The sequence below is a fragment of the Pseudorca crassidens genome, chromosome 6 (assembly GCF_039906515.1).
Source record: "Pseudorca crassidens isolate mPseCra1 chromosome 6, mPseCra1.hap1, whole genome shotgun sequence".
Lineage (NCBI taxonomy): Eukaryota > Metazoa > Chordata > Mammalia > Artiodactyla > Delphinidae > Pseudorca > Pseudorca crassidens.
The window spans coordinates 66,486,172-66,499,991 of NC_090301.1; the positions used below are offsets into that span (position 1 = coordinate 66,486,172).

General features: G+C 34.5%; 1 protein-coding gene across 5 annotated transcripts in view; it reads left to right on the forward strand.

Annotated features, from left to right (window-relative positions):
- SCN3A (sodium voltage-gated channel alpha subunit 3) overlaps nucleotides 1-13,820 on the forward strand; it is a 111,145-nt gene that overhangs the window by 26,484 nt on the left and 70,841 nt on the right. For 2 of the 5 annotated variants that reach the window (XM_067741692.1, XM_067741694.1), the window contains exons 1-3: nucleotides 9,205-9,289; nucleotides 13,084-13,212; nucleotides 13,711-13,802. In XM_067741692.1, coding sequence (XP_067597793.1) covers nucleotides 9,210-9,289; nucleotides 13,084-13,212; nucleotides 13,711-13,802 — 301 coding nt within the window. In that variant the 5' untranslated portion in view covers nucleotides 9,205-9,209. Of the gene's footprint in view, nucleotides 1-1,779; nucleotides 2,094-7,445; nucleotides 7,565-9,199; nucleotides 9,290-13,083; nucleotides 13,213-13,710; nucleotides 13,803-13,820 lie in introns of those variants that run through there. The other 3 variants (XM_067741691.1, XM_067741693.1, XM_067741696.1) reach the window with 2 other exon arrangements.

Genomic DNA, 13,820 nt, shown 5'->3' on the forward strand with positions numbered 1-13,820 from the left:
ATCAGAAGTTCATTTTCAGAACTAGTAGCAAAAATGGCACAATTTTTTGACAAGTCTGATAATTTATAACTTATCTAGAATATACCTTCATAATAGCAGGAAATATAATAACAATGTCATATTATGAGTATGAATTCTATGAAAAGACACAGGTATTAAAATATGTTTTGTTACTGGAACAGACCAGGGAACCAGTAACTCAGATATACACTCAAAAAACATATAATAACTTATATCATTTTTCTTATGTTACTATAAGATTTAGAGTTTCTGCTTCTCTGGAAGGTCAGTATATCCATGCAATCAACTGCCAAGAATTAGAAGGCCATTTAGGGATAAACTACCATGGAGACTAGAATAAGGGCAGAGACGGGTGGGTGGTTGCAGATAGGGAAAATGTCACAGATGACTTGGATGATTATTTTGATGCCAAGGTTGTAGATCATTCTACAAGATGACTGGTGTACTCATTGTATTTTTGTTATTTTTTCTATTTTCTATCTTGATTTTTATAATGAGATTCTTGGCACAGTGCAAAATAATATAACTGTTAACTTATGTTTCAAAATTTATGTAGCTGATTTCCTGTATTTTTGACAGCTCTGTCACATTTCCAGCAGATAGAATGTTTTCCCTTCCCTGGGAAATTGAACATGTCCACTCCACATGTCTGCCTTACCTCCATTCCTCTCCCAGCCAGGTGGTAGGCATGAATGCAGGTGCCCCTGTACTCTGCAATTCCCAGCCCATTCCTGAACCTCCACAGTCAGTTGTAGTTCCAGCAAGTTAAGACCTTATTTAAAGAAGAGTGGCTTGAATTGTGAGGATGCTTGAAACCACAACAGAGGAAATGGCTGGAGGAACTGAAGATAATTAGATTATGATAGTTGACACTAGTACAGTGCTTGCTAATTCCAGAAAATAGTCTACACATTTAATGTAAATTAATTCATTTATTCCTTACAATAACCTGGGAGGTCAGTTTTCATGTTATCCCCATTTTATAGATGAAGACTGAAGCACCGAGAGGTTACATTTTTAAAGTCATGCAGCTCATCAGTGGCAGAGCCAGGGTTTAGAACAGAAGAAGTCTAGCTCCATAGTCCATGCTTTTACCACACTACACCGAATGGAAGATTCAGGAAAAAGATGAAAATTGTCTTGGAATACTTAAAGAGCAGCAGACTGGGAAAGGAAGTAAATATATTCTGCATTGCTTCAGAAGATACCTCAGAAGGATCCACGGTGAAAAGCTAAACGGAAACGGTTTTGACTTCTCTGTCCCTGCTGACAGTCAGACCTTGTCTGGACAACCAGTGGTCAATGATGCTGATAATCAGAACAGTGGCTGGGTTAGGCAAAACTTCTTTTCCTATCCTGAGATTTTATGAGTCAGGGATATACCACTGCATTGTCACCAGGATTTCTTTCTTTGGAAAGTTAGTAAGATGTGATAAAAGGAGGAGGGAGAGAAATAATGGGTCCTTGAGTAATTTTATTGACAAGCATTCTTGGCATTACTCTTTACCAAACATATACTATACTTTGGTGCAAAGGTATCAGAACAGACTTTTGAAGGACATATAAAGTTGGCGTATTGAAAATTAGATTGAATGATGCTTCTAAGTTAAAATTTGTAGTGCAGCATGAAAAGCACTACTTAAAGTTTATAGTTAAAAAAATTACTAGAAGAAACACTAAATGACATCTTGGTTGATTTTCTTAATCCCTCTCGTTCATTTGGTTTCCTATCTCTCATGCATTTTTTAAAAATTGTAGGATATTCTTATGCAAGAAGCTAAACGTAATTAAATGTGCAGGATGAAAAGATGGCACAGGCACTTCCGGTACCCCCAGGACCTGAAAGCTTCCGCCTTTTTACTAGAGAATCTCTTGCTGCTATCGAAAAACATGCTGCAGAAGAGAAAGCCAAGAAACCCAAGAGAGAACAAAACAACGATGACGAGAACAAACCAAAGCCAAACAGTGACTTGGAAGCTGGAAAGAACCTTCCATTTATTTATGGAGACATCCCTCCAGGGATGGTGTCAGAGCCACTGGAGGACCTGGACCCGTACTATATCAATAAGAAAGTGAGTGTTGATTTTATCCTTCCAATAAGTCTTTAATTTAACTCAACTTTAATATACTTTGCTGGGGCTCATATATATACCACACCATAATTTTTCTACTGTTAAAGGTTTTATACTTTTTATTTCCACTTATTTTTAAGCACAATATAATAAGCAGAAACATTTATAAGAAATGAAGTCAAGATCTGGCCACAGTGAAGAGATATAAAGAGATGAACAATTTGTACAATTTCATAGTAATTAATACTGTCAAAATTAAAACTGACATCAACAAAGCAAAATATCTGTTATTGCCGACATATTTAAGCACACGGTAGACAACAGAACAGTAGCTATGTGAAAGAAGAGTTATGGGGTACATATAACTATTTTTTAGTTCTTATTTGGCTTGAGGTTTCTTCACAATAGATTTGTGTTCTAGAGAGCAATAAATAAGCTTTTACTTAGCATCCTCCTATAGGAAGATATACAGTGAGAAGCATGTTCACCCAAGGATACATGTTTTTGGTCCACTAACCTGGAATATGATTGGGAGCTTCTCTTAACCTTAATTTGTCACAGGCTAGATTCTATAACACTTACATATTGTTAAAAAATCACTCCAAGAAAAAAATGTCAAGAACAGAAGGCAACCCCCCCCCAAAACCTCGTTTTTCCATCCATATATGATTTAAATCAACAGCTATGACTGTGCCTTGCTAATACTATAATAATCACATAATTCTGTCAGAATTAGCTAGTTTTTGATGTTAAACCAGCTGTACAGTATTTTATAGGAAATATAAAAAACGGATGATAGATTTTATGCTTTCTAATTGGGTATTTTGACATCTTACAACCACAATTTATATTTCACGTTCACAAGCATAAAAACAGGCCCATGTAGAAACTAAAGATAAATTAATATCACCATGAGCCACTCGCTTACAGATTAAAGGAGATATTGAGCACTTTTACTAGCCCAAGCCAGCCCTTTTATAAGGAATGGCGAAAGAAATTGCATTCTTTAAGCAGCATACAATTTATAAGATCAATGATGGTTAAAGGAACTGACAACCATTCAGACATGGAACTAGCCCTATTGCTCTAAAGGACTGCTTCTCAAACTTCCATGTACATACACATCACCAGAGGATCTTGTTAAAATACAGATTCTGATTCCATCGATCTGGGGTGGGGTCACGGATCCTGCGTTTCTAACAAGCCCTCGAGTGAGACTCATGCTGCTAGTACATGGGCCATGCTTCGAGTAGCGAGCTTTAAAACGTTTTATTTAAAGTTACAGAACAAAGTTAAATAAACAGGTCCTTTCTTCTTCCTTTTAAACTAGCTTCATGAAAGGTGGCAGATAATAAATATTCATATAGTTCTAAAAATAATTTATTCCAGTACTTTACCATAGAATTGATAAAGAAAATTTTGAAATTTAGTTACTGTATTATAACACATGATGATGCTAGTGAGGCATTCCCCAAGAAACTAGAAGAAAATTCTCCTCTGAAAATTATTGATTCAAACTATATATTTGCAAAGATACCTTCAAGAGACAGGGGCATGACTGATACTCTGACATGATTAAAAGTATTTGCTACTTAAAGAAAGGAAGTGTCCTTAAGAAAGGGAACTGGTAAAATTAAGGGGGGAAAAGGAGAATAATAGAGACAAACATTAGCATTTTCCCAGGGAGACAGATCTTTAGTAGTAGCCCTGAAAGCATATTCCTCCCAGAAAGTCACTTCATTGTAAAGGGGCTACACTGTACTACCTAATCAAGATGTCATCAAACATATGTTTTATTTAACTAAGTCAGCTTATTTGGACTCCACCCTCAGCAAAGAATATCTTATAATTTGTCTTCCCATAGATCTGCTTAAAGAAAAGAATGTGCTGGTTGTGCTATGGCAATTATTTCAGCCCATGTGACAGTGATATAACTGGTTGTATATAAGTAGATTGGCATTCTGATTTTATATCAGGCTTTAAAGCTTGGTTAATGTGAGTCTGCTGCTGAGAAACAGAATTATTCTCTGTGTGCTGACAAAGTCAGTTTTTATTGCCTTCCTGTCTGACAGCAAGACTTGAACCCTGATTTATTCATAATGGCCATGACCCATCTTGAGAGACATCTAGACTGTTTACTGTTGTCTGCACAGCTTTCCTTTATGAAGTGTCCATAAAGATAAAGATTGAGGTGCTATTGAAGAAAAGGTAGTTTGTGGTTCTTAGGATAGAAGGAGCTAATATAGGAAGTTAATGGAGAAGTTCTGGAATTTAAAATACGGTATAGAGCTTGTTAATTATATGAAATAATGCAGGTGAAAGGCATTTTAAAATTGTAAAGCATTATGTAACTTTGCTTCCATCAATTAATGATACAGTTTACATACCTAATTTAATCATATGAGCAACATCACAGTGTATTTTAATGGCATTCAAATTGAACAGATAAAACTTAAGAATAGTGACAGTAATAATAATAGCTAACATTTGTTATGCTCATACTTTGTCAGGTACTGTTTGAGTGCTTTAACTGGTATAACTTATTTAATATTCAAAGAACCAGTGAGGCAGGTACTATGTTAACCTCATTTTATAGATGGGAAGGTGAAGCCCAGAGAGGTTAAGTAACTTGACCAAAGTCACATTCCATAAGTGGTGGATTAGGATTCGAACCCAGGCAGTCAGGCTCCAGAACCAGAGCTCTTAACCACTAAGCAAAACTACATATGGTGTTTATTAATATAAGAAAAGAAAGTTTTTTTAAAAATTGGTTTTATAATTTTGAATTCTCTGATGTATGCGGTTCTACTCAGAGAACTTATTCTTGCCTCAAGTAGTAAAAATTTTAGTGAACCTGTAAAATGTGCATTTACCTGGAAAAAAGAAGCAGGCAGCATTCCAGAGTAGACAATAACCAGTTAACATACTTCCGGATATAACATTCATCATCTTAGTAGCAATAAGTAGTACTATTTTTTTAAGTCACATCAATACTTATCATTTCTTAGAGGACTGATTTTGGAATTGACACTATTTCTCTCTCTTCTATTTACGTGTCATTCTGTCAATTTTCAGTTTAGATATATCTCTCAATAACATAAGAGCCCCAAATTTCAAATGCCTTTCTTGAAATTTTTTCACTATACAGGACATTAACGTTTTATTCTTAATTTCTCAGAACTCAGAGTTTTCTTTGTGTTAGGGGCTGTTCTCCAGAAATAAACTGGTATTGTGTTCTTAAGGTCTGCTTTTTCCAGAATCAGTAAATTCACCGAAGATGCCCTTGGCATGTCGTTTTTAATCCCATTAGTACTACAAAGGCCAATCTTGTGGGAAGAGAAGAGGATTCCATGTTTTAAGGGACAGTTCATTCCTGTTCACTCTATTTTTGGAGATTTTTTCAAAATAAAATCCTCTCAATGTTACAAGTGGTTTTTTCAGGGATATTGTTTCAAAAAAGCATGAGTAAATGCAGCTTAAACTATGGTAAACTTTACATGTTACTGCTGTCATTGAATGTTTAAATGGATCTAGATTGTTTGGCTATAGTATTACATGATTTAACCCTGTGAATTCAAAAAATCCTTTAATGCATTTGTGCTTCAAGGGCACTCTTCCCAATGTCCACTGTCCCTTGTGGATAATCTCAGTGCTAGTAAAGACCAGTTTATTTGCCCTTGTCATAGAATTGTTCAAATTTATAGAGTACAGTTCATGGAAAATGGTTGGTGAGGTCCATGGTCTTGAATACAAAAGGCCAATGTGCAGAGAAGTTGTTTTCTCTACCCTTTATACTTACAATATAAATATTTTATATTTATAAAATATAAATATTATACTCACAATATATCTATTCAAACAGAGCATGTTGTCAGTGAACATGAATGTATGGGATATAGCCCTTACTTAAAGGATAAAAACATATTATTAAGTAACTGGTTATATAGAATAGATGTCTTAAAGGTAAATGGCATCTTAAAGATAAACCCACATTTATTTAAAACAAGTGTTTATTTGCAAACCAGGCTATTAAATACTGTGGAAAAAATGGAGAAAAAGTAGTGAACAGGCTCTTTATGTTCAATGATTTATAACAACTTCTAAGCTAGTCCTCAGTGGAATGAACTCTACATGTAAATTGCTACTTGACTCTAATTACAAGCAACATGCCAATGTGCGTATATTAATGTACTAAGACTTACTGGAAAAGGGAAACAATTAGGGAGTGATCAGAAGGCAGTGTGATTTATCTGGAAAGACATGGTGGAGGAGATGATCTTGATAGCTGAGGACATTCCCAGAGAGTAGGAATTTTCAATCCTTGGCTGCATATTAGAATCACGTGAGGAAATTTTTTAACATACCATTGTTTGTGCCCATCCTCCAGAAATTGATTCAGTTGTTCTCGCGTGGATCCCATATACTGGCGATTTTAAAATCACCCCAGGAAATTCTAACATGTGGACAGGACTAAGAACCTTTGATATAATAGTGGGTCATTGTAGGTGGGACCTTACTGTCAGGTCTGTTATGGACCTGAAACAGGAGGAAGTTTGCATTACATGACCTTTCAGGTGACTCCCTCCTCTAGGATTCTATGACACTCATTTTCAGAATCAGAGGGAGAAGTTGACAGTGAGTGGAACTGGCAAGTGAATTGAATTGGCTGGAACAGAGATGCTTTGGTGGGAAAAAAATAAAAGATGATCCTAGAGAGACCTACTAGGTAATCACTGGGTAGTACAGCTTAAATGGTAAATTGAAGATTATAGGTTTCGGGGAATGCCCTTTGAAATGATGTAGTTCAGCCTAACTCTTAATGCAGCTGTTCCTTCTCAGTATTACCAGCAGATCTATAGAATGAGCAAAAACAGTTTATTCAGCCTGTTTGAACATTTTAAAGTAGGACAACTACCAGAGGGAAAATAGCCTTCATAAACTTTGGAGTTAAAAGACTTGATGCAATTAAAATATTTATAAAAGATTATTTTAATAGCAGTATGTACAGAATAATCTGAAAAGTTACCAAAACTGGAGACAGATGGTAAGGCTTAGATAGACTTAGAGTCCATAAAGTTACCTTACATCTTGGTAAAAATTTTGTGTAGGATCATCAATTTGTATCAGGAAGTTGATACCTGAGAGACAGATTAGATAATAGTATATCATATCTTTATTTGTAGCTATATGTTAATTTAAGGGAGAAACATCTAACATGTTTATAGTTATGATATACAAACTGGCTTAAACAAGTTCAAACAAATCAGGTAAAAAGTTTTTTTATGTGTATAAGCTCTTCAAATAAGCCACATGTCTAATCTAGTGATTTTTTTCTCATATTTTCTTTTTCAGACTTTTATAGTATTGAATAAAGGGAAGGCAATTTTCCGATTCAGTGCCACCTCTGCCTTGTATATTTTAACTCCGCTAAACCCTGTTAGGAAAATTGCTATTAAGATTTTGGTACATTCATATCCTTTTCATGTGAATTGTCTAAATGCTGTTTCTAGTAGTTGATTTTACAAAAAATGTCATTCTTTTTAAAATATATATATAAAATTTCTTTGGGATTAATGGTAACATTGTTGTTTAATCTGTTTTACTCATGATTTTCTGCTATTTATAACAAGATTATTGTAGAATGACTATTATGATTCTAGAAGTAAAAACGCTACCATGATAGTGAATGTGTAAATGAGACACATTGTGTAGTACGAATAACAGCAAATCTACTTCAAACTTTTTATTAACCTCAATTAGACCATATATAACCACGACTAAAGAAACATAGTCTATGGTGCTTAGTATTATTATCTATATTACCAAATGTTCAAACTTTTGTGCCTTAATTCGTTCTGTATTTTCATCTCCTGGGCCTGTCCCCTCTCCCTTCCTGCCTCCCTCCTTCCTTCCTTCCTTTCTTCCCTCTTTCCTTCCTTTCTTCCCTCTTTCCTTCCTTTCTTCCCTCTTTCCTTCCTTTAGTAAATATTTTTTAAACTACTATGTGCCTATGTATCTGATTGATAATATATATTTAAAACTCATTGAACTTAAAACTACTTACAGTGATAGTCAAAATGTATATGTAAAATGACATAATAGGGGTGGATTTCAAGAAAATTCTCAACACATGATAATAAAATAGAAAGGTGATCTTCAGATGCAGTGTTCAAGAATGGCATCTTATACAGATTCAAAACAGGCTAACATTAAAAACTAAAAGAGAGACAATAGAGACAGGGTTAACCTAGAGACAGGGGAAATAGGACTGATAACCTTTTGAAATGCATTTGAATTCTCCCATTCTATGGTTTGATACTGTAAAGTATTTACGTTTTAAAATAAAAGATTTACCTCAAAATATGTAATCATAAACTTCCTTAGAGTGAAGTCTGGATTGAGATCCTAAGGGAAATTACCATATCTAATTCTTAGGAAGGTTTAAAAACAGTGTTTGTTTAGGTATGGTGTGGACTAGATACAGGAAGATAGCTAGGTGGTCAAAGTTCCCACACTCTCAAGTGAAAATAGAAAGTTAGAAAATAATACTAGCTCTTTAGCAAAAAATTGTCTCTCTCTTTATTCTTACGTTGTAAACGCTAAAGGAACAAGTTACATCACTATAAGACTGCTAGAGTTTCTAATTACAGTGGAATTCTCAAGCAGTGTAATCCTCAAATATATGGGGCTGTACATTCTCAAGTGTATTACATTGCACTCATTAACCTTTTTTCTGTCAGTAGAAATTGTAAACGATACCTGAAGTATAACTTTTAGATTTATACTATAAACTTACTAAAGAATGGTCATTTCCCCAGCAGTGCAGTTTCACACAACTCACTGAAATGCAAAATTCACATTTGCTTCAAATAGAGATCTCTTTCTATTGAATTCAGTTTTGTGAGAAAATGATGTAAAATAAAAAAGAATGGACCAAGAGTATATGACAGACTTTGAAGTTTCTTACTGTTTTTGCCATTGTTTTAAAAGAAATAAGTAAGGTTAATTTTACAGGTAACTTGTGTTGATTTTTTTTTTTTTTGTACTGGATCATTTTTAAGTGGCCATGACATTGTACTAGCATTTATTCCTTAACTATAATCTACTTTATTCAGCATGCTTATCATGTGCACTATTTTGACCAACTGTGTATTTATGACCCTGAGTAATCCTCCAGACTGGACAAAGAATGTAGAGTAAGTAGAAATAATTTCTTGGAATGAGAAATACACACTCAAATTCTCTAGCAATCTCCTTATAGTTATGGTCTGACTCATGGTTTCCACTTTTTTGAAGTCAGGCTAAACACTTTTAAGAAAAAGTTATTTCCATAATATGAAAAAAATAGAGGAAGTTCTTAGGGGACTTTTTCTCCTATGAGGTAGGTATTTCTTCTGACAAAGGACAGTATTTGTTTAAGAAAGGTTATTAATTGTATATACTAGGTGGTAAACTAAACAATCATTTAGCATAGAAGTTAAGACTGAATCACAGTTATGCACTTTAGATAAAATATAATTACCATTTGAATAATTTTATAAATAAAATTATTTTATTCTAGTATATTACCATTATTGTTATATTCTGATAAAATAGATTTAGGTGTTTAGCTCTATATTACTATATTAGGCATTTCAGTTATATGTTTTATCATTGCATTTAGGAAAAATACATTTAGGTATTTAAGTTACTTTGATGTTTAGTTACATTTCGACACATAGTTTATTTAGACAGAGGATGTGTGCTAAAACACCACAGGTGTGTCCTGTAAAAAGGAAATATAGAACTACCATATGACCCAGCAATCCCACTACTGGGCATATACCCTGAGAAAACCATAATTCAAAAAGAGTCATGTACCACAATGTTCATTGCAGCTCTATTTACAATAGCCAGGACATGGAAGCAACCTCAGTGTCCATCGACAGATGAATGGATAAAGATGATGTGGCACATATATACAATGGAATATTACTCAGCCATAAAAAGAAACAAACTTGAGTTATTTGTAGTGAGGTGGATGGACCTAGAGTCTGTCATACTGAATGAAGTAACTCAGAAAGAGAAAAACAAATACTGTATGCTAACACATATACATGGAATCTAAAAAAAAAAACCCAATGGTTCTGAGGAACCTAGGGGCAAGACAGGAATAAAGACGCAGACATAGAGAATGGACTTGAGGACACAGGGAGGGGGAAGGGTAAGCTGGGACGAAGTGAGAGAGTGGCATGGACATATATACACTACCAAATGTAAAATAGATAGCTAGTGGGAAGCAGCCACATAGCACAGGGAGATCAGCTCAGTGCTTTGTGACCACCTAGAGGGGTGGGATAGGGAGGGTGGGAGGGAGACGCAAGAGGGAGGAGATATGGGGATATATGTATATGTATAGCTGATTCACTTTGTTATAAAGCAGAAACTAACACACCATTGTAAAGCAATTATACTCCAATAAAGATATTTAAAAAGAAGAGAGACAGGTAAAGGGGACACTTAAATATTATTATTTGAATATGCAGTTTTCTCTTTTTAAAGTCATTTTTAGAGATGACTATATCCATTATGAAAAGTCTTAGCTTTACAAAAGCTTTTGACTTACACGGTTTAGTTGGGAAACTTTGCACAGGTTTCTGATCAATTATCTCTAGTCAGTTGACAGCAAGGCAGCAGGAAAACAAGCAAAATATTAGTGGTTACAGTCAAAAAACAAAACAAAACAAAGAAACAAACAAAAAACCACACAAAAAAACAGAGTCCAATGCAAAGAGAAGTCAGTCCCGACATGAAAATAGAAGTCACTGATAGCAGAAACCACCCCTGTACAAAGAGGTAGCATACTCAGAAGGCCTGAGGACCATATTGCATAGTGAAGGTTGTTATGTAAGGCAAGGTACTTCTATGGACATCAAAATTACAGGGGAAAATAAAACACCTTGTAAAATGGACAGAACCAACAATATGATTAAGAGCCTAGTGGGGGTACAGCCAAGAAAAATCAAGATCCCCTTGATTCTCACTGACCTGTTCAATCTAGTTTGCTAATAGGTACATGTGAACACCCATTCTGTGCAAAGCTGTCTCAAATGTTAAGTTCTAAGACCTCTCTTCCTTGGATAGCTATCACACTCACCATACACTCCAAATGTCCCCACAAATTTTCTTCCTTTTCCAAAACAGGAATAGGAGCAGGGACTTTAATCTTGTTTCTAGTCTGCAGATAACTTAGAATTGCTTAACCATAAACCACAGGGCACTAACCATTAATAGGATAAACAGAACATACATGGGAGCTGTCTCATGCCTTTTGCAATGCCAGGTAACTCTCCAAACAGAAATGTCATGGTGATTATATGTAATACACAAAGATCCAAACCAAAACACAAGTAACCATAAGCTTGGCATTGTAAATTATGTCTTCCTAATAAAGTCAGCTACTTCATAATAAGTAAAGATAGCAGTTATACTTACTCCTCATGAAATTAATTGAATTGTTTAAAAAAGAAAGACTTAGGAAAACTAGACGTGAAGATTTCTGCATACATTTTCCTTTGATTTCTTTGTTCCCTCAAAAGAGAGAAATTTCTACAGAAAAAAAAAATGCGAAAATAACTCTCCTAACTTTTTTCACATATAAAATACTAGTAGGCTAGAAAAGATAATGAATTTTAATGAAAGTAAATTAAATCTTTGTGGCTTGAGAGGAGTAATCTGAACAAACTTAGATTGTACTTTTAAAAAGAATCCACTGTTGAAAAACAAGTACTCTCTCTCAACTATTTTTGGAAGAAACAGAAATAACTTGTATTGTCAACACTCAAAGGAGAGAGGGTTAGAAATTCACTACCAAACAACAAATGGAAAAGTCTTTCACCATTTTGGAGGCTGAAACTTGAATTTGAGCATGTTTAAATGATTTGGCCCAATTGCATAGTAACTGATGAGAGGTTAGATTCAGGAATTTTGGTATCCCTGAAATTTGGTAATTTTGGTAATTGTGTAAACACACACACAGAAAATACTAATGCACTGAAAGTTTTTTAATGAATATGTATATATACATATATATATATATATTTGGTGAATATATGTGTGTGTGTGTGTATATATATATATATATATATAGAGAGAGAGAGAGAGAGAGAGAGAAAAGCAGATTTATAACTTTATGCCTGAATCTTAAGGATAAAAAGGGGAAGCAGGGCTTCCCTGGTGGCACAGTGGTTGAGAGTCTTCCTGCTGATGAAGGGGACACGGGTTTGTGCCCCGGTCCGCCGGGCCCGTGAGCCATGGCCGCTGAGCCTGCGTGTCCGGAGCCTGTGCTCCACAATGGGAGAGGCCACAACAGTGAGAGGCCCGCGTACCGCAAAAAAAAAAAAAGGGGAAGTACATTTTCTAGATTAGACATGTAAAATATCCCCCCAAATTATTTTAATCATTAAGAAATCTGAGTGAAATATTTTATTATAAATAAACAAATCCAAGAAATGTTATCTCTAGAGCTATAATGTCCAATAAGCCACATGCAGCTATTGAAACTTGAAATTTGGCTAGTCTTAATTGTTGAAAGGATAACATTTTAGATATATTGGTTTAAATAAAATATAATATGCAAACTAAGTTTACTCATTCCTTCTTACTTTTTTATTTGGTTACTAGAAATTTAAAAACTACATATGTAGCTTGTATTATATTTCATTTGGACAGTGTTGCTCTAGCACATCAAGCTTGATAAATATCCATAAAACACATGAAACTATTATTCTAAAACCTAAATATTTCAACAAGATCAGATTCTTTGTGGAAGATATTATCTCTTCAGTTTAACCCTTTACTCAAGCTCATAAGATTAAACTAGCAGGTTTTTTTTGTAAGTGGAAATAAGGAACAAGGTCTTAGCGAAGTGAAAAACCACAAAAGGATAGGATTTGCTATATTTTAACAGTTCAAACGAAGCAGTTAATTTTTGTTTGGATGCTTTTCCTAGGTACACATTCACTGGAATCTATACCTTTGAGTCACTTATAAAAATCTTGGCAAGAGGGTTTTGCTTAGAAGATTTTACATTCCTTCGTGATCCATGGAACTGGCTGGATTTCAGTGTCATTGTGATGGCGTGAGTATTTTTGAAAACATGTTAAGCTCAAAGGAATGAAAATAGTTGCAGCATAAATAAGGTAGTTGTGACATATTTTTAAAGTAGAGTTTGCTTATAAGCCAAATTAACTATATGCCTCATATATTTTGAGAATACATATTAGAATATATATTGCAAGGTAAATATATCTGGTAAATGAGCAATAAATGGAATTACATTCATGCCATATAGCCTTCTACTTCATCAAAGTGAAGTTATTCATTGACTATAATTTAATACCACCAACTGTACTTCGATTAGTTTTGTAAACAAACTTGTTCATATTAGTGAAAACTGCATTGAAATAAAGCAGCAATATTTTATTCCGTAAAGGCAGCTGTTAGCACATGGCACCCTGAAGTCTATAGCATTTCCATAAAACTCAAGGGGCTCTATATGCCAAACCAAACCACTTTTCATTCTTTATTTAGTATAAACTTTTCCAAAACTATCAGTAACTCTGATTTAATTCTACAGGTATGTAACAGAATTTGTAAGCCTAGGCAATGTTTCAGCCCTTCGAACTTTCAGAGTCTTGAGAGCTCTGAAAACTATTTCTGTAATCCCAGGTAAGAAGAAACTGGTGT